General features: G+C 35.6%; 1 protein-coding gene across 5 annotated transcripts in view; it reads right to left on the bottom strand.

Moving 5' to 3' along the window:
• Positions 1–233: 233 nt before the first annotated feature.
• Positions 234–20,965, bottom strand: part of FGL1 (fibrinogen like 1) — a 37,631-nt gene continuing 16,899 nt past the window's right edge. For all 5 annotated transcript variants that reach the window (XM_062575649.1, XM_062575646.1, XM_062575648.1 and 2 more), the window contains 6 exons: positions 16,224–16,404; positions 11,550–11,709; positions 9,541–9,638; positions 8,191–8,279; positions 7,451–7,638; positions 234–3,625 (listed from right to left, as the gene is read on the bottom strand). In XM_062575649.1, coding sequence (XP_062431633.1) covers positions 3,466–3,625; positions 7,451–7,638; positions 8,191–8,279; positions 9,541–9,638; positions 11,550–11,709; positions 16,224–16,404 — 876 coding nt within the window. In that variant the 3' untranslated portion in view covers positions 234–3,465. The remainder of the gene's footprint in view (positions 3,626–7,450; positions 7,639–8,190; positions 8,280–9,540; positions 9,639–11,549; positions 11,710–16,223; positions 16,405–20,965) is intronic.

Raw genomic sequence — 20,965 nt, forward strand, 5'->3', positions numbered from 1 at the left:
GGGGAGAGGAAGCCTCTAGCTAGGCAGCAGAGCTGCAAAGAAGAATACTAAAGAGGTATAGACCAGTTTGTGGTACCTCATCTTTTTGCCACAACATAGTAGACGTTCTAGAGAAAACAGATGTTGTTGCTTATAAGGCCCTTTTACCATTCCCTTAATTCACTTAGGCTTCTAGTTTTCATTCTTTTAATCTCCTAAATGTTAAGAAAAATGAAGAAAACAGAAATAGATAATTGAAAATATAGAGATGTTTCCCTTGAACAAATATTACAAAAAGAGGCATTTTTGTTACACATTACTGGTAGCTATGATTATGTTGTTTATTAATCATGACTGGCAAACCATTTTCCTTGTTATTTTCTTGATCGTTCTTATTCTGTTGGGTTATATGATTTATAAGAAGTGATATATGTAAACTTTCAGCTATTATGTAGTTCTGTCTAATGCACAAACAAACAAACAGGCCTTTGTTCTGCTATCTTTAAAAATAAAGATTCCTCTAGAACATGTTCATACCTGTCGAGGAAATAAATTAATACTAGCAGACCATGCCAGGCAGAGAAAGGAATTCTTGTGGTTTCTCTTCCAAGCTCTTCTTCAGTAGCTATTTAAACTTGTCCTTTCAAAATAAAGATTTTGTTTATTTAAGAACAATTATATTACCATTTTGAATTACAAGACTTTTCTTATGTTTTTCATGTTGCCAAAAGCAATTATTACATAAAGAAAGGCTATAGAAACATGATGCGAATTAAATATTGTATTTGCATATTGCTAACAGTATGATAGATGTTCTTCAGACAAGTCCTTGTTCTGAAGAACATGCAGTCCAAGTAAACAACATATAAATGCATTTTAACATGTACAAAGAAAGATTTGTTCCTCTTTCTTTGTATAATTTCCGAGAGAGGAAGGGAGTCAACTTTTATTCCTTGCAAGTTTTACATTAAAATATGAGAAGTGTTCTAATTCAGCTGAAAGATTTCATTATCATTCTCACAAAAAGGAGGATGGATTTATGCTGCAGCAAAAAAGATAAATATTGCGGATTTTATCAGCACAATCTGTACATCTTAGTAAGAGGTTTTTTTGTATGCTAGAGATCCAACTTTGCTGTACGTAAATCCTCCATGTCTTATATTTACATTAAGTGCAATATGATCTGGCTTGATACTCTCCAAATATATGAGCTAATCTTCTTTCCATTTTCCTGTGAAAAAGTAAGGGTGTTTTTACAATTCTTGCATCATGTCATCTGTGTTTTTACATAGAATGGGAAATTCTGGAATGGGAAATACTGTACTTATAACATCTTTATAAACTGCTTTAAAAATTCCATCTTATTCTTAATGACTCATACCTATAGAGTGCTCATAGAGTTATTGAGGGACCCATTTGAAGTTCAGTAATAAAATTGGATAGAAATACCTATCAGATGTTCTGCTTTAATACTGAATGCTGATTATATATCTAGATGTATGTATACATATGTATAGTGTGTGTGTGTGTGTGTGTGTGTGTGTGTGTGTGTGTAAGCCTGGATGTCTTCCCGTCAGATACGGAATTTAATTTGTTTTAACTGATTAAAGAAAGCTTCAAATAAGCAGTTCTAGCGCTATACATTGGTGATCTCATTCAGGGGTACAGTGATGTGCTAAAGGCTAGATACCTCTAGCAGAATATCTGTTGATACTTTGAGAAAGAGGTTTTATTGTCTGGAATATCTGCCATCATCACAAAAAAAACCCACAGAACTGAAAGCCTGTATATTGCAGATTTTTATCAACACCTTCTATGCATGCTAATATTCTTTTTTCCTGCTCAAACTTCATTTTTTTCCGTACTTACATCCCCATTTCATTTATGTGCAATCTGATTTATCTTCATGAGTGGGATACATGTTTTTATATGCACCTCTTTTTTTTTTCAGCTCTTCAGCACATCCTCCCTCTCCTATTCTGTTAGATTCCTTCACAGACTCTTTCTTACCAAACTTTTGTTCTTGGAGAATGGAAATGGAAGGAATAATGGCAATGCAGTGAGTCCACATTCGACTGGCTGTATTCATGTCAATATAGATATGAATTGACCTTTAGGTTGGCAAGTTATTCTCAGTTATGTTAAATATGACTGAAGTTGGGACCAGGTTCAAAGGACAGACAGAAAGACAGAGACTGGTAGTATAATCACAAAAGCAAAATTATTTTAGGAAGGAGAGAACTGAAAAATGTCTGAGTTGAGTCTCTCAAGTTTCTTCTCGCAGCAGAAAAATATGCATCTGTAGCATAAGAAAGGGAGAAGCCCAAGGATCAAGATGAGGATATAGGAAAAGGAGAAGATACAGGCTTAGAAGCAGAAACACGTAGAAGTGACTGGAAAGGACATTCAAAATGGGACAGCCTTGGAGACTGACCAATGCTTAAAGAAAGTTAAAATTTATGGAATCAAGTACTAAAAGCCTCTAAAACACAGAATTAAAAGTGCACATGAAACACAGTACCATCTACATATGCATTATCATAGTGTGCATTCAAAGCACAGCTCACATGAAAATCAGTTGCAGTTTTTGGTATTCAGCCTTTTGCAAAAATTCAGATGTCAGTATCTTAAAGTCCAGGATATCTAGCTTATTACTAAAAAGAAGGAAAGCATAATTAGTGACTATCTAAAAAACATTTGATTGAAATAATGTGACCAGCTTTAGGAATGCTTCAGCAGAGACAGACACAATGAACTTTTATATACTGGAATCAATTGATTCTAGCCTGGTAGTGTCTCTGTTCCTTCAGTTCCTGCCTTGTTCTTAATACATTATATGCATGCTATGTATGCAGTGTTAACATCAAATAAATCAGAGGAATTTATAAACAACTCTTCCTCTAAAGCATTGATTCCTTCTAAAAAAGTATATTCTATCCACTGAGAAAGGCAACCTTAAGGTTCTTTTCACACAGATTTTGGGTGTAATTCATACAATTCATTGTAATTTTTAAGGCAATATAGAGACTTCCATTAGAGTGCAAAGACTTATATAAAAATATCATCCTGATGGAAAAAATACAAAGTAGTATGAGCCATTTGGTGCTTCCACTGCACATACAGGGAGCTGAAAAGTGAATGATGGGAAAGAAAAGGAAAACATAAATAAGACTTCTGTTGTTAAAAAGATAAAAGGCCTTGTAGTTACTGCACAAGCCAAAAATTCTCCGTGTTAACAAAGATGCCCTTAATTCTGGGTGAGCTCCTGCCTTTAAAAAAGATCCTGTACACATCTAAGTAGTAGTATATGTATATACATATGCCTAGGCCAGATTTTCTTCTCATTTACATCTGAAAAACTATTGTTTGTCAAGGAATTATTCCAGATTTATAGAGGTGTAGATGAGAAGCAAAAGTCTGCCCATGTGTTTTAATTTGGGTAGATTTGCTGAAAGATTAACTAGATAAATCATCTTAATAAAATAATTAAACAATATTAGGTTCAAAGTCTACTGGTCTGACCTTCATGACAACAGATTTCAGAGAATACCACCACCCATGCCAAGTGTACCAAACAATGCCATTATCTGTCACCGCTGTGTAGGGCCCTTTGTAGTACAACCCGTTCAAGTTGGCAGAGTGACACCTGCCGGAAAAAAAAAGGAAAACATAAATAAGAATGAGGTGAAAACATGCAAACATTTGCAGTTTTTGTGCAAGTCAGAAGATCACCACGTTGATAAGAGCCCAGTCTGACAGCTGCAGAAATTTGCATTTGTGAACTTCAATGCCCCTAAACAGTAACAGTTGAATTAGGGCACACCTGCAAATGAACCAAAAGTTATTTTTGTTCTTTGCACTCTTTCTCTGACCTGTCTAGGTCTCTGAGCCTTCCCTGACAATCTGTTTCAGTACAGAATGATTCCAGAGTTGTTCAGGTCATGTGTACGAGCATGGCATGTAAGCAGCAAAACTCTGGAAAAGAAAGTGTATGTTTTGTTGTTTCCGAGTAACTCCTCTAAGTTGTGCAGTTATCCCCACATAGTGTTTCATATGACAAAATCTGAATACCACCATCCATTTGCCTGTTAAACCGTTGGCTTCTATTTACAGATAGATCAAATCTCACAGCTCGTTAAACATACATATACCAATTCACTGGATCATCAGAGCTGGCATTTTATTTGACTACACAAAGTACATTCCTTTTTCGTCCTTTAATACATGGAAACAAAAATACTGTTAAGTGTGTATTATACACATATTGTATACATATATACATATTGTATGTAATGTAATGTGTATTAAATACAGTGGTAATTGTAAAGAAACTTTGCCATACCCAAAAGCTTGACTAGGTATCAGAACAGCTTTGATACTCATTTGGTTTTTATGAGAAAGAAGGACGTTTAGATGATTATGTGACCATATGGAGAGCAAAGCAGCTGTTTCTTTTGCAGCACACTGTAATGAATCAGCTTATCTGCCAACTGAGTATTTTGTTTTTAGTGCTGTTAATACCTAGCTATCAGGCACTGCGATGGATTTCAAATGCAGACTTCAGAAAATATTCAAACAGAAAACAGTTCAAATAAACCTTGTGGATATTATTACTGGCAAATCTTACTCTCTTTTGCTTTGCTTACACTTTATTAACAACTGTTACAGAGAACTGAAATAGAAAAACTGGCAAAAGCCTCATAGGAAAATTTTCATATATATATGCCTGTTCATTCCTCACAGTTTTTAAGCTGAATTTTGGCTATGTGTTAGTTAAAAGCTTAAAATCTGCAGATATCAAACGTGACTTTGCATTTGAGAATGTCTAGCCTGTGTCAGAGCTTTATAGTCATACAAATTTGTTTTGAGCAGGAATACTGTTTACTTTGAATAAACGCAATTTCATTAGAAGAATCATAATTGGTAAGAGGTATCTCAATCAACTGAATCCCTTCTTTTCCTTCTTTTGATGGAAACAGGCAGAAGTTGATTTCATCAGCAGCAAAATGAGCTGGTAGCAACTCTTAAATTAGAAGTACTAATAGCAAAAATACACAGTATTCTGTAATGGACTGATTGCAGTTGTAAGTAACTAGACATGCAAAAGAAACAACAAGCTTGATATTTTGAAGTAGCGCTCATTATTGACAAGTCAATAGACACCTTAAAGTTAGCCTGTGTTCTCCTTTCTTTGTCATAGCTAATTTGTAAAGATAAAACCTGTACTGCAATAGTTTCAATAGTACAGTCCACTCTCAGCTATTGATGGACAGTTTATGTGATTCTATGTTCACTGTACGACAGATGCAGAGAGATGGAGTTGGTTCTCTGAAGAAAATTTGAATTCTATCTGGGCTTTTTAAATCCAGGACAGCCCCACATGAATATGGCTATGCTGTCTCCACGTGAGCTAGTAAGATCTGTAGCCCCAACTTGATGTGTGGCTGATTACTTTGAGCATCCATGTTCTACGTAACTAAAACTGGGCAGGCTTGGGAAAGATTAAGCTCATGTCCAGCTACACTAGTTAGCTTGGATCTTACCAGATCTGAACTGACTGATCTTCACAGTGTCCTGGATATAGGAAGGCTTATGAACTGGATGTAGTGCTAGAGAGAACCTAGCTCTGTGGATTTGCATCCAACATGAAAATCTCTTTCCTTATAACATAATGCAGAGAGGACATTTTCTGTAGAAGTTCAGGCAAACAAGTGCTGAGCTCTAGTGAATAGACATAGGCTATTTCCATGTGGCTTCACTTGTATCATTTCTCCTGGTATTCATATTATCTGCATGTTTTTATGTTTCATTAGTCCAGATAGCATGGAGCTGCTTGTAAAAAACTCCTTCATAGATGGGCGCTCCAATACAAACCAGCCAAGAGCTCTAATTCCCTCTTTATCTGCTAATCGGTGCATGACAAATACATGTTCTGAGTGCTTTCTTTTCATTCTGCCTGTCAGTACTGTTCTTGTAGGATTTTAGGACATGGAAATTTTCTAGTATTTTGCAGTATTCAGTTTTACATTAGACTTAACAGTAAAAGAAAGTCAGTAGCAAGCCAGTGCAGCCAAGTAGCAACTTGTTTTCATTATCTAGATGGACTGTCACTTTAACAGCAACAAATCCACAGCCCTAATAGGAACTAGCCTGGTAGGAGCTAGCTATCTTTAGTAGTTATGTAGCAGCAACTACAAGTATTAATAACTATCAAGGTCTGCCATAATTCTACTTTTGCAAAGAGATTGATTTTTTTGTCTTGGCCAATCACAAAAAGCAAAAATTTTTTAAGAGAGAAAAATTTATGCAGTTGATTAAAAGTGATTGATGATTTACATCATTCATGAACTCTCTGGCATGGTGTTACAGTTTTAGACTACTTGAGGTCTGCATACTGCTTTATATCCACAAAAATTGTGATTTTATGAGAAAAGAGTCTCCAGCATAGTTCCTTTTCCTTTTAGTGTTTTAGCTGTCGTGAGGGCTGTAAAAAACTTAGTCCACCTGTGATTTTTTTTCTGTATATCTCAAAGATTCTGCTGACCCCCCATCGCTGGAATATATTCGTGAAACAAAGTGAGATACTAGCTACATCACATCAGCTAAACTGGTCATAGACTGCTTATGAAAACTGGATTTAGGAAATGGATTGTTAAAAAACAGAAAAAAAGGATGACACAACAGAGAGAAACAATAGATTGATGCAGCCTGGCAGCTCTTGCCAAGTGAACTGAGATCACAGTGAGAGAGTAATATGCTTCTCTGAGTTATATTTTTTACCTCTATTATGTGGCTATATGCATCTAGCTGCATATGACAATGCTAAGGCTATCAGTTTTATAAGCAGGATTTTTAATTCTTTCACTGCATCCTAATTAAAGAAATCTTCTTCCCAGCTGAGTCATGCTCACTGGCAGAAAGTGAGTGGATGCATTCCCATCTTGATATAGAAGGAATAACAGGAATGAAATGCTGTGAACTGAGGTATAAAAAAAAAAAAAAAAAAAACAAAAGTGTCCCTAGCACTTCAGGTTCATTAACCCAGCACTAGCTTAACTTGTCAGGTATTCTGCAGTACTGTCACATCTGGTCTAGCGAAATGTAGGAGAAATGCAAGAATGAGATACAACAGGGATATATCTGCAAAGTCTACATGGCCTACTTGTGTAAAGACTGGTTACTTTAAAGAGGCAGAACTCTCTCCTCTTCATAGTCTGATAACAAAGAGGGACTTTCAAATGAAGCCAAAGCCTGTGGCAAATATCATATCACAGATCAACCTGAATGGTGTAGTAGGTGTTGTCTGTTCTAAGGTGAGACTCAGTCACACCAGGCCTTAGATGTCTGGTAGGGGTCAAGAGCAAACTGAAAGTATAATAAGGATTCCAATCCTATCTTCTACCATATGTTATTACTGTATGAATAAATATAAAGTGGAATAGTTAACAATACTGATATAAACTCAAAATACCTGTTAAACCACCAGCCAGCCTTCTCCTCTTCAGCACAGTTCCCTTCATAGTTGTCATTGTCCCTGTCTCGAGTACTGAATTTCATTCCTCGATGATCAGCCCACCATTTTACTTCAGGGTGAAAACCCCCAGTAAGAGAATCCCCAGCTGTGCCCGAGTATTCACCACAACTCATCTCATATGAATGCTAATGAAGAATGTGAAGAAAAAAAAAAGTCAACTAATACATAGGTTTAACCCTTCAAATGTCAGACAGTGGAACCACAAGAATGAAACTAAACGCTTCCATTTGCTGCTATTTACATGCTCAGAAATGTCATGTCACTTAAGCACTGTATACTAGATAATGAAAGGGTGCCAATATGTTTACCGGGGATAAATTTTGTCAATAACTTTATGTATAAATGACATAATAAAAACAATATTGCAGATTAGTTTGCTGTATTTACACATCAAAACATCATTTACTATTATCATTGGTAGTATCACAAAAATTGAAAAACTGCTTTTATTCATGACTGCTCAACCAAATGATTCATATATTTTATAAACTATGAAATCAGTGTATGAATGTAAACTGCTATTACTACATATTGGAAAATTCCAAGCATTTGTAAGAACAAAAATATGATAGTCTGGATAAACCACCTTTGTAAAATTAGAGAATCTACATATATGGGCTGTCTACAAAATACGCATTTTCTCTAAAACCTCTAGTCATTATTGAGCATATTATTACCTCTTCACCTGCAACTCTGAATCTTGTATATTGTGCAAAGCGCCGTTCTCCTTCAAAATCAGTTAGATCAATTCTTAAAGTATAGTTCCCTTAAGAAATAACAATAAAAATTATTTTTTATTAAACTCACCTATCTTGTTATTTTTCAGAGGAGTATTATAACAAAAGATGAAAATGCTAATTATATGTCTTTATCATGAATATTATCTATATTGTCACAGCACATTTTACATTTTTTATCTTCTTACATTATGCTTATTATCTTGCTATTCTTTGATTTCATGGGTCTAGTTCATCTTCCAAAATTTTAGAATTATACCAATGCGTATTTTCCAGGGAGGACCAAAAAACAGCCTTTATAGTCTTTATATATTAGTAATGTATTTGAGATGGTAATGGAAGGAGAGTGAGAATCAAACAATAACCCTACCTCTGAGGAAATGAAAGATTTATATTCCTCTGAAGATAAAAGAGTTACACATATGCAAAGCTCACTGATTTCAGCAGTGTCAGTTTACAAGACCTGAAGATCTGGCCCCATCTACATATATTACTTTCTGTTTCCACTTACACATTTCCCACTTACGGACCTAATCTTCATCATGGCTAGAGCTGAATGAGCAAAGAGGGAAAGGTCTCAGTGCAAGCTGTTATGGATCTCAAAGTAGTTATCTATACTGCAATATGAATAGTGATTGCAGCATATATGAATAAACCTGAGTTACTTTTAATCTAGAAGTATCAGTAAAGAAATCATGGCATTGATTTCCATAAAGATTAGCTGGCTAAGTTGATGGATAAATTTTAATACACAGTAATTTATAGTGGAGCAGAAGTTATCTTAGAATAAGTGGCTACTAGAAAGATGGAAATAGCATTCTAAGACTAGCTTAGGCTAGTCAAGAGGACAGGCCTGGATTTACCATCATGTTATACCCTATGCAATCATGTGAAGTCCTGACTAAATGAAATGGTGCAGCATAGTATCTGAGTCCAGACTATTAGTGATTCTGACTGCAAAAAGGGCAAAGACAATTCTTTTAAGGTATATCGCCGTCTGCTAGTCCCCATTTTGCAAGGGCGCCCTGCATGCCATCAGCCTAATGACAGTTTTGAATCTTTTTTTGCAAAAGAAAAATTCTGATGTGTTTTGTTCTCCTGCAACCTTTGGAAAGGCCCATACAACTCAGGATATATGCTAATGAAAAGGTTAAAAAAAAGAGCAAAGAAACAGGAACAGATTATAGCCTCTAGATCGTTGGCTTACAGGTCTACAGTTTCTATGATATAGTCTATAGATCTGTAGGACAAAGCAGCCAAGGAAGCCTGTAGTTACAATACAAATCTTACCTTGACTGGTCAAATAATGAAGATTTTTATTTCCAAGCCAATATTCACCATTTGCCAAAACAAAATTTCCAAAGCCTTCTTCATAGTCAGCCCAGACTCTGAAAGAGAGGGTGAATTACTGATTTATCAAAAAGATAAGTTTGTTGGGATGGTTACCCAACCTAGGATCGTAGACCATAGGATAACTCAGCTTGGAAGGGACCCCAGAAACTCTCTAGTCCAACCTCCTGCTTAAGCAGGGCCACTCTCTGACCATCTTGGTGGCTCTGTGCTGAACTGTTTGTAGTTTCCTATTTTACAGTATATCAGAACATTAATAAAGGAATATTTTAGATTTGATTATCTTATTATTAATTATTTATTATTGATCTACACAAAATTATTTCTATTTCACATGTATGAAAGGCTGAATCCCACAATATGCTTGTCACTGAAGCCTAGTCCAAAGAGTAGTCCTCAGAAGTACATTCAAAGTGGGTTAAAATTAATGGATTTTAAGACCAGAAGAAATTGCATTAACTTAGTCTGATCTCTGGTATAACACAATTTACACAAAGTGAAAACATTTTTCCTAGGTAAATCCAGGGAATATAGATTAAGGTGTGGGGGGTATCACAAGTATTGTTTATTTTCTGTGATTTGGTGAAGCTATGAAACTCCTGCAGCTAGATATATAATTTTGTAAATTGAGGTATTAGCAAGCTTTTTCCAGCTTTGAATTATTGACTGAGTCTAACATTTTTTGAACTCAGGCTTGTGCATAGTTTCAAGAATATTATGTATATTAAAAGCAGCAAATCTTTTCTCTGTCTACAGTGGCTTTGAAAGATTTTCTCAGTGGTTTTGGCTTCGTGACATGTCTGAATGGGAACAAAAACACTCTCTGTTTCCTTGGTGAGAAGCAACCATGCTTCAACCAATAGGTGAAAGTATTAGGCTGTGGACAGACAGTCATAACAGAAAGCAGCCTCTGTGCCTGAAATAGCTGGTAGCTTCTGACAAGGCAGAGGAATGGGCAGTGTGTGGTGGTAGCAATTGTGAACTGCTAGAGATGCTTTACAAGAGCTTGCCTGACCTTACTCCTAACTTTCTCCATTTATGAAGTAAGAATTGCGAAGTCTTCTCTTGGCCAGATTGCAGCTATTCATCCACTGTAGGGATCCTCTCTCTCTCTATTTCATACGGGCATTGTAAATTTAGCTATAGTAATTATAAATGCTGCTAAGATCCAGATCCACAGAAGGATGCAGATACCTAAAAGGCAAATTGGGCAAAACTGTGGTCCTAAAAAAATTCCTTGTTGCATCTGTAAATATTTATTTTATATTAAAATCTCAGAGGACCAGAAGCTTAACTTCTGGACATTCCCTCAAATGCTTGAGTGCTGGCAAAAGACTCAAAAAAAGGAGGTACACAAATCAAGTGCTCATCTATCTTATTTCTCCTGGAGGCATTTTACCATTAGCTAAAAACTACTTTGTAATGCTCAGACTCATTTGCTGATGGTATCTTATTTCAAATAGATTGTTCACGCACTTACTTTTTTACATTTTACTGTTTGTGAAAGACAATGTAGTCCTTTACTAGCCATTAAAAATTCTTGCTCCAGTGACTGTTAATACATTTGACATTAAAGTGTCCTCTTGTAAAATGCACCAGCAATAAGACAAAGACTAGAAGTGATGTCTTCCCACTTCAAGGATATTGTATTAATCTGTCCTTCCATCCTACACTGTACACAATGGAACAGCTTCATCAAAAGGGTTTTAAAAAAAGTTTAAAATTAGATCTTACTTAAGTACCTAAACTTGACTTACGAGACTTACGAGATCATCCAGGCAGTCTTTGACAGAGCCAGAATTGATACAGTCTGGATTACTACAGAGTAACCTTTTATCTGAGATAATAACTTACTCATATAATTCTAACGTTAATATTTAATTTAGCTCCAGCTAGTTTCAAGTTTGTCTACATTGTTCTCAATTTTACTGACCAAGCCTAGTACCTACCTATCAAAATTCTGGCTGCCATCCGAACGTCTCTGAAAAACAGTCCAGCCACCCCCTTCAGACATATCACAGAAGGCAAGGAATTCATTAGGACTCTGGACAGGTTTCATTTTATAAAATCCACTTCGCTTATGTCCATCATTGTAGATTTCTGCACAATCTGTTCACAAAACATTCATTGGACACAGTTCTCTTAGTCCCATACTTACTGGCAATAACAGAAATCATGTCATGTCATATAACAGTCACATATGAACCAGACTAATAAAAGGAAATACTTCTGCAAATGTATTTTTATGACTTTTCATCATTCTCTTGTATTTCTATTGCTTTAAAACTTTATTGAGCTGTAATTATTTTGAAATTTGTTTAAAAGAATTTTTTTCCACTTTTAAATAGTATTATTTCTGTTTTCATTTAGACTTGCAAAATAATTCCCCTAGTTCAGAGGGAGTCGCTTCTAATTTACAATGGTACAATCCACATTAGAATCCTGTTACGATAACATATAGCTTCTGTACATATGAAACACCCAGAACTTTTTTAAAAACTCTGTGGACTTCTATGCCCAGCAGCTCACAGAAGAACTACCACAAACGAGAACGGAATCACCAAAGTTAGAAAAAGGAAACAATTGCTGTCCCTTGTACCAAGTAGAAGCAAATATAAATAGAAGACTGCCCCTCCAAAACGTGCAATTTATGTTCAAAATATTATCTTTTTGACTTGATACTCTTTTCAGTCTGTCTACAATGGTGTTAATGACTAATCGTCATTTAGATCAATGAAAAAATTCAGAGCTTGTGAACAGCAATGTAATTGTATAATCTTTTTCCCCTAGGAGTTAACTAAGAAATGAAAGGAATTCTTTGTTTATATGTATTCTACCATCAAGCAGTCATACAGGAAAGATGTATAATTTTCAACATTTCTGTTTTTCCTGGCAAAGGTAGGACTGAGTAATTGTAAGATTTTCCCTGAAACCTTTATGAATGTGTTGGCTGAACTTCCAGGCCAGTTTGGAACTTCCTGAACTATTTTATTTCACCTCAGTGAAAGCCTCAGTGAAGATTAGACAGAGAAAATAAACAGTTTATACTGAAAACAAATAGCTATGCCAGGATTTGAAACAACTATAGTAGAAAAAGTGATTTAAATAACAAACAGCTAAGCTGTCTTTGTAGAGAATGCTTGACTAGCTTATAGAAAATAGCTTTTCTTGTGGCCACAATTTGCTTAGGAGGTTAGCAAAATACTTAAACATATTCTAATTTTAGGCAAGTGTCCATACTGTGGTATTCCTCCCTTACTATCTAATCCCAAATCATCCAGCTCTGTTGACATTAAAATGCTACAGCAGGGGAAGATGAAATGAAATAGCGCAATAGCAGCAGGGAAAAACATTTTCTATGAAATTGATACAAATAATGGAAACTCAAAAAAAAAAAAAAAAAAAAAAAAACCAGCAGAAACAACAACTCAACTCTGTCATTTAGAACCACATTTGAAAAATAAACTTAGGCACAAGCAGCTGGCAAAGAAAGGACAAAGACTTTTCAGCCAAGTGTGGTTTTAATAATCTTTTTCAGTAATGAGGGAATCAGCCATAATAATAAAGAAGAGTTTTCCAGGACAGTGAATACATAAATAAACTATAAATATAACTTAAAAGTCAGACTCACAACTGCTTTTAATTCTATTTTAATGATGCTTTATTATATGTGATGTCTTGTTATATGTTGTGATTTATTCCAGAAGCATAAACACAACAAGTAAATTGAAACAATATGATTCAAAATTTTAAAAGTTTAGACTCTCTAGCACTGGACAGCTAGAAACTGGCACAAACCTCCAAGAATAAGTCAGACCTGTAAGCTGTATTTTCAATCCAGCTATTGGATTAGATGGTGTTTTATAATATTTTTAAAAAGTTTGGGCCTCACTCCAGCTCCTTTGAGCAAACACACTTAGCCCTCTTTCATTGCAGAGGGACCAGATCACCACCAAAATGCTGGTGAGAATATAAAAACAATTCAAATACAGTATTTTAGAAACTCTTATGTCCTAAGTTGAACCAAACTCAGTCAAAATGTTGCAACAGTAAGAGTATTATTAAAATTAGATGCAGATAATATAAGCTATGTTTATATGTGTAAATATGGGTGCCTCGGGGACTTTACAGTTATATTAAGAGGATTATGTGTGCCAGGCAAACCCAACTTTACGTTTAGTTGTTGAGTATTTTGGAAGTGGCAACTGTTAGATTTGATGCCTGTCATTATCTTTCCTATTATGCAGAGACATCATATTTCACAAGAGCTACTTAATTAGCAGAATACAGCGAACCTAGTATGTGTTGGGACAGCGCTGTCCCTTGTGCAATAAAGTCTCTAATGTATTCCTTCTTTACATTCCTAACATATTCCTTTGTTGTCTTTCAAAGAATTACTAAAATTCTTTCCTTAAACTATTGTGCAGTGGAATCCAGTTCCAGCTTTCAAGCTAGGTTCAAACTTTCATATTGAGCTATCTTCTATAAAACATTATATTCCAGTATTAAAGGAATAAAAGTAATATTATGACAGAAGAATATCTTTATTGGTGATAAAATGGACAATCTAAGATATTTAAATATCCCTTGAACTACTAGCTGTTTGACATAAGACTGTGTCATATACAGCCAACATTCAGCAGGTAAGCTTCTTAAAAAGTTGAACAATTAGTAAGTGTACACTGTATATATTTTACTCCTACAAATCTTTAACCATGGCAGCTTTCAAAATGTTTCTGTTGAAAGATCACAGCAGGTTTATGGTACTGCATTTAAAATCCTCTGCTTTATCTGAGGCCTTCTTAGTCATTTTGTTCAGCTGCTTTATCATATTTTTAGTCATATTAGGCTAAATGATTCTGAAGGTAACTCCAAGAGTTATTAGGCCCAATATATTCTCCATCACAACAATAGTTTATAATATTTCATTTAGTAGATTATTAAGAATACATTAGAAATTTCTTAGATGGGAATACTTCAAAGCTTGAGGATTCCAATAGGTGCTCTATATCTGATAATTCTTTAGTATGATTTACCTTTTTGTAATAGAAGCCAGTTCTTTCATTGTGCCAAACCATAAAAAACACATTTTTCCCCATAACCATTTTAGTCTGAAACAAGTTTCCTCTTATGAGGAAAAGGCTATTAGAACTCTCGATTACTATTCTTTTTCGTATTATTATCTATACTAACATCTTATGGTTAGATATTGGTTTTTATTTATAGTATTCTTATAAACAGTTCTCTTTTATACTGGGAAAAACATCAGTTTGAACATTACTACTGCTTGCAACTGAGATGGAGAAGACTGGAAGCTAGCTAATTCCCCCAAATCCTTTGAGGCCTTATCAGCCAAAAACATGACCTTAAAATCTAGCCAGAAACTACCAAACAAGGAATGCAGAAGGAATGCTTCTGTGTAACATGTTTATGTTATGATATCTTGTTTAAAATAAAAAAATCGAAAGCAAAGCATTTTACCATATTCTACTCCACTTGGATTTTCCAGACCACTTCAAAGACATAGTCTTTGTAGCAAGCATAGTCTAATTTTGAGCTATCACACCTGTTGAGTATTTGCACAGTATTTTGAGTGAGATATCATCTGCTAATAAGACAGGAATGTGAGTGCACAGTATGTGAATACAACATCTGAAATTATCTTTTCTGAGAGGATGGTTGCCCCTAAACTGACAATGCTAAATCAGAAATTAACAATGATGATGTTTTCTTAAGCTAGTTATCAGCCAGATTAAAAGGTAACCAGGGAATTACCAAGAGATTTCTGAGGAAAGGAGAAATCAGCTTGAAAAGAGGTATAAAAAAACATGAAAATTTGTGATTGCAAGAGTTCTTGGTAAAAGAGCAGCAGTCAAACCAGGTTTGACACCACTAGCAGTCACACTGCCAGCATCAAGACCTCTGTCTAGACCTAATGGAGCATCCTTCCTGCCAAACCCCATGAGCAGCTTGCTCTTCAGCTAGTGCACTGAAAATATGCAACAAGCAGGGTCCCACATCTTAAGTGTTTGCATGTGAACTTGTAGGATGCTTTCTCATCAGCATATGGATTAGCAGATTTAGGGAGCAGCAATGGGTACACACTAAGCTATAGCACCCATAATCTCCTCTAGCAGGTGCATGGAAGTAGGGGGAACCCACACTCTCAAAAGAAGGTGTGTGTGCTTGTAACCCACGCTTTCTCTGAGAGGGGGCATGTGTTGCGTATGTAACCCTGTAAATGTTTGTATGTAGGATTAGAACTTTCTGAGATTAGTTACAGAAGGGTGTTTAGAAATTTGTGACTGTTTATTAATATTTTGTAAATGTCCAGTATTGTGTTTTATCTGTTGTATTGCTGATACTGATTCTGAATTTATTGTTCATTGACTGATATTTAATTATGTGCCATTAATAAATGAATAAACCTCTTTGATCCTGATTTGATTTATACCGCGTGAGTTGAGCAGTTTTACCCTGCAACAGAGTAACAGCTGAACACTGTGTTTTAAACAAACAATTTTCTATGAGCTTTTAAAACAATGTCAATAGGCCTAATTGTGTTAAAGCTTCTGAGTATCATTACAATGAATGGAAATGAAAAGAATGAGTTCATTTCTAACCTGAATACAGTCTTTTTCCTCCCAAGTCAATGACACTGTTTTCATCTCCTCTGTCATTGTACTGAATCTCTTTCTTCTCTAAAAGCTGTATAATTTTCAACTGCTGCTGTTTCACACGATGTTCCAGAAGTCTCACCTGGGCTTGAAGTCGTATCTGCTCTTGAAAACAGTTCTGTAGATCCTACAGAGGAAAATACACCATATTATAGAATCAACAGATTTTTGTCTGTGACCAAAAAATTAATATGAATAAAATTTAACAACTAAAACATTTCTGTCACAATTCCCTATTTATGTTGATTCCCACCTCAATTGCTATCTCTATTTAAAATTAGAGAATCCACAGTATACCTGCGTTGTGAAGAAATCTTCTCTTTAGTGGCTAAACTACAAGCTCTCACTGTAAACATCCAGAAGGGACTCTAAGGGACTCTGGAGAAAAACACTATGGAATAGATCCTATCACATAGGTTCTTTATCGCCTCATCATGGACAGAGATTTACCATCCAGTGGCAGACAATTAACATTGTGAAGGTTCTAAAATTTCCTGAGTTTTAAAGAAATATAGTCCACACTGATACTTGTTCAACTCTAGTGTTCATTTTTCAAATGCTTTTAGATTACAGGCTTCTTATGATAAGAATCTTAACATTCTCAGCGTAAATACTGTAAAGCTTAAAACTCATTTTTGGCATGTCAAAATAACTAGTTCCTAAAAGGCTGCAAATATTCATGAAAAATAAAAACTAAAAACTTAAAGATGGTATTGTGCTGGAACTTGAACACTAATTTTGCCATGCAGAGTGGGTGAGAAACGTGGTATTCTGGTATGATGATACTTTGCACTCGCTTCACTCTGTTACAAATAATTAATGCACGATGCAAGAGAAGTGTAATAAAAAATCCTGGCATGCTGCATGTACACAAAGGAACAAATAGTTCTTTTTAGATTAATGGCTATGGTAAAATAACCAAAGTGAACACAATCTAATCTAAGGAGCTTAAAGTAAAACAGCCTGTACAGTTTCAAATATGTATTAAACATACTTGATTTCAAGATGGGGGGAAAGCCCTTAGGGTTTTAAGATACATCTTACAAATGTGACATTAGGTTTTGAGATACATCTTACAAATGTGACATTAGGTTTTTAATCAGTATCATTTTATCTGTGCAAACAAAGTTCAGCAGCTACAGTGCTTGCATGAGAGCACAATTAGTGCTGTAAAAGCAAAATCGGATGGTGATTTTTTGGAACTCTGACATGCAAGACCAAATATGCAGTAATTATAAATTAGTTAAACCTAATTTGTAGGGCCACATTATTTACATGACCTAAGGATGCAGACCTGTAACATTTGTTGCCTATATATAGAAGAGCTGAGAGCTGATATCTTAGAACATTGCCCTATCCTACTGAATGAACTTTAGAGAGATCTAAAGCAGCATATTGATGCACAGCTTCAGTGGAATCAGTATACTTCTACTTGTATCCCTAAGAGGACAATCAGGCTTAGACTTCATTTATTTACCATGCAAGCTCCCACCAAAATCACTTTCTTGCCACAATGGATTTTTGAATTCTGTCCAAAAAAAAGCAGATTCCATTCTGTACATTTCTATGCAACACAAACATGATTCTTGCTGATGGTGAATCGCTGTCATCAATAATGTCAACATAACTCCAAGGACAGACTTTGTGATGAATTAAAGTAACAGTACAACTAAGAATCAACACTTTCTCAGTCTAGCAGATGTGATTTTTTTCCCATAATTAATCTGTGGTTCTAGTTAAAAAGGAGAGGAATGTCTATTACAGTCAAGAAACACCCATATAAACTGTCACAACTATGTCCTGTTACTTCTAGTAGAACTAATTGTTGCAGGAGTCCAAGCCCCCTTGCTTTTCATTATAGAAGATGCAATTAACTTACAATGAATAGGTAGTGATGAACTAGAGAAGTTTCAAGAGAATGTCTGAAAATGAAAGAATGCATGGAATACACTTATAAGATGTTTTTTATCCATCATGTTCCATTTGACTTAGATATTTAGCCATGTTGAAAACAAATTTGCTGACCAGGCACGCTGACTTGGCAGAACAATCCTGGTTGTAAGTCATTGTTCTAAGTATTACTGTAGTGTATCAAATGCTTGCTTTAATTCATGCAATTTAATACACATGCTGGGGTCAAAAAAATTGGGGAATACATGTGGCTGGATTAGGCAGTTTGTCAGAGACCTGCTCCTGAGGAGAAAGTTCAGCTGCCTCTATGGGGCTGGGTTGCCCAGGTCAGGCAGCTCTGACACCAGATTTATCACACAGAGATTCATCTGCAAACTCCAATTGTCTGCTTGTTCCTGGCTCCTGAGAAGCTATTAAAGATGTCTGACCACAAGGAGGAGCAGTAAAATGAGAGGCAGGTTGGCCAAACCCTACAATTCTTTTGAAAGACGAAGAAAACTGTCAATGACCTAATATCCCTAGAGTCCCATCTTATTTAAGAATACTCCCTTGCAAATCTTTTTCAGTTGTTGTTAACTACAGAAGATCCCTAGCATAAGTGCCTTCTTTTCTAGGAAAGAAGAAAATGAGGAAGAAATTTCCTGAAGGAAATTCAGGAAATGAGAGAAGAAAGAACTTAAAGAAATATATGTACATACAGAGACATACTTGTGACAGTGGCTCAGACTAATGTTGTCTGCCAGAGCCATAAGCACTGACTAATGTGTGACATGTTGCATATTATAAAAGAAGGCTGTGCTATTACACAGTCTTTCCAGGATGGCTATCTCAGCATGTCTCTGCAGCTTCATATTATCCCTTCACAAAAACTGAGCTAAATTTGGAAGTTCAGAAGAGGCTTCTTGTCAGCTCTCTGCAAATTCTCAGGGCTAATCCTGAGTGCATAGAGAGAGAGGGAGAACTGGAGAGCTGTATAGTAGGTTGGGAAAGATTGATTTAAAAAAGTAAAGTAGGCTCACCCAGATGAGCTAATGCTAATTACAGAAGTAAATTTGTCAGAAAACCCACCCATGTTATCAGTCTGATCAAATATTAATTCTAATCATAATGAGTTAAGAGTGATAAAAGAGTTAGAATGACACTTTCTTCAGTTTTACAGCAACATCTGTTTTACTGAGGAGTTTAGACCGTATCAGTCTTATGTCAGTACTCCCAAACTTGGATAACAGGGTGACGTTCAACTATAAGAAAGACTTCAGTGATCCTGGGAAACGCTGGCCCGTAAAGCAAGGCCCCTTCAGTTTCACAGGCTGGACTTCCAGTAGGTGGTCTCTTTAACACGTTTCAGGCATGAAGGCATGAAGAGCTACTTTAGCTTCTGGAAAGAGTAGGAGTCTGCTTTTGAGGACAGGGAGCTACAGGCAACAAAATGTTTTTTATTTTTTTTCATATCTAGTGAAAACGTAGGTCTAATACTGCACCTATTTATACTGATAAGAGCCATTCTCCTACTGTGACTAAATTATATAGCAAAAAAATAAATTTATTATATAGCAAAAAAATAAATTTCACAAGAAATCTTACAGTATACCTAAGAAAATTTGATACATACAGTCAGTATGACACTATTTCATATACCACCACAAAAGGTCCTCACCTCTGAATCAAAACTAAATACTACCAGTCTGAAATATTATTCTTAACTTTGCATTTAATGTTTTCTTTTTGTTTACATAAAAACTGATTTCACAAAAATGAAAGGCAATGAACTTATTCTCTTCTTTACAGAGCGTGTACTCTTATAGTCGGAACAGTAATACATCTACATTACATAAACATTTCCTCTTGAAGAGGATTTAAGATCACAATGCTGGTAATACCATCTTGATTATCTTTCTTGATAATCAAGAAATTCATACTGAATAATTGTAGCATATGAAAGAAATGTCTGAGCAAAAACAAAGGTTTGAAAATGACCTATATAGTGTCTCTCATATTTTGCTCTTTCTCTCCCAGTTCTAGCCTCCTCATTGACATCTCTTTCCGTGAACTCCAGACAAGTCCCATAATGCTTTCCTGCTGAACAGCAACCACACAATTATCATATCTGGAATTCCAAACCTATTTTTCCCATGGGACAGTTACAAGATAGCTGCTTAACTTTAAGGTGGATCAGTGTGGCTTATAGATCTGCAGGTTACAGGACTGCTCTTTTAAAATATTACGCCACGTTTTCACAGGATACCTCTATGAAAATCACTGGAGTTAACCAAGTGCACAGGTGGAGTAATATGGTAGCAAAGTATATCCTAGGGATATAATGTAAGAATTAGCATGTATAAGATATTGCTATTCCTTTTCTTAGATATGGATCAAAGTAAAACTCTTACGATGCTGTAATAATCAAAAAACGTGATTTTGATCGTGACTGTCTCCAGTGGACAGTAGTACCCGCTGATAGAAACCAGACTAAAAATAACCTGTTATGTCTGCATTACTGAAGCAAGTGTTTGTACACTGAGAAGCAATTATCCAACAGTTGCTGACAGCTCTGCTCCTGGACCTGTGGTCCCATATTTAACCCAGCTGCTGCAATTAATGTGCATACACAATCAGATTAGGAAGAAAGAGAGCCAAGACAGGCAGTACAGGACTGGTGAGATTAGAAGTATTTTAAGTGATGGAATAAGTGTGTGCACGAGTGTGGGTTTTTTTTTGGAGAGGTAGGAAACGTAGAATAATAATTTGGGAACTGGAAGTCAAGGAACTGTAATCAT

The sequence above is a fragment of the Rhea pennata genome, chromosome 4 (genome assembly GCF_028389875.1).
Source record: "Rhea pennata isolate bPtePen1 chromosome 4, bPtePen1.pri, whole genome shotgun sequence".
Classification (NCBI taxonomy): Eukaryota; Metazoa; Chordata; class Aves; order Rheiformes; family Rheidae; genus Rhea; species Rhea pennata.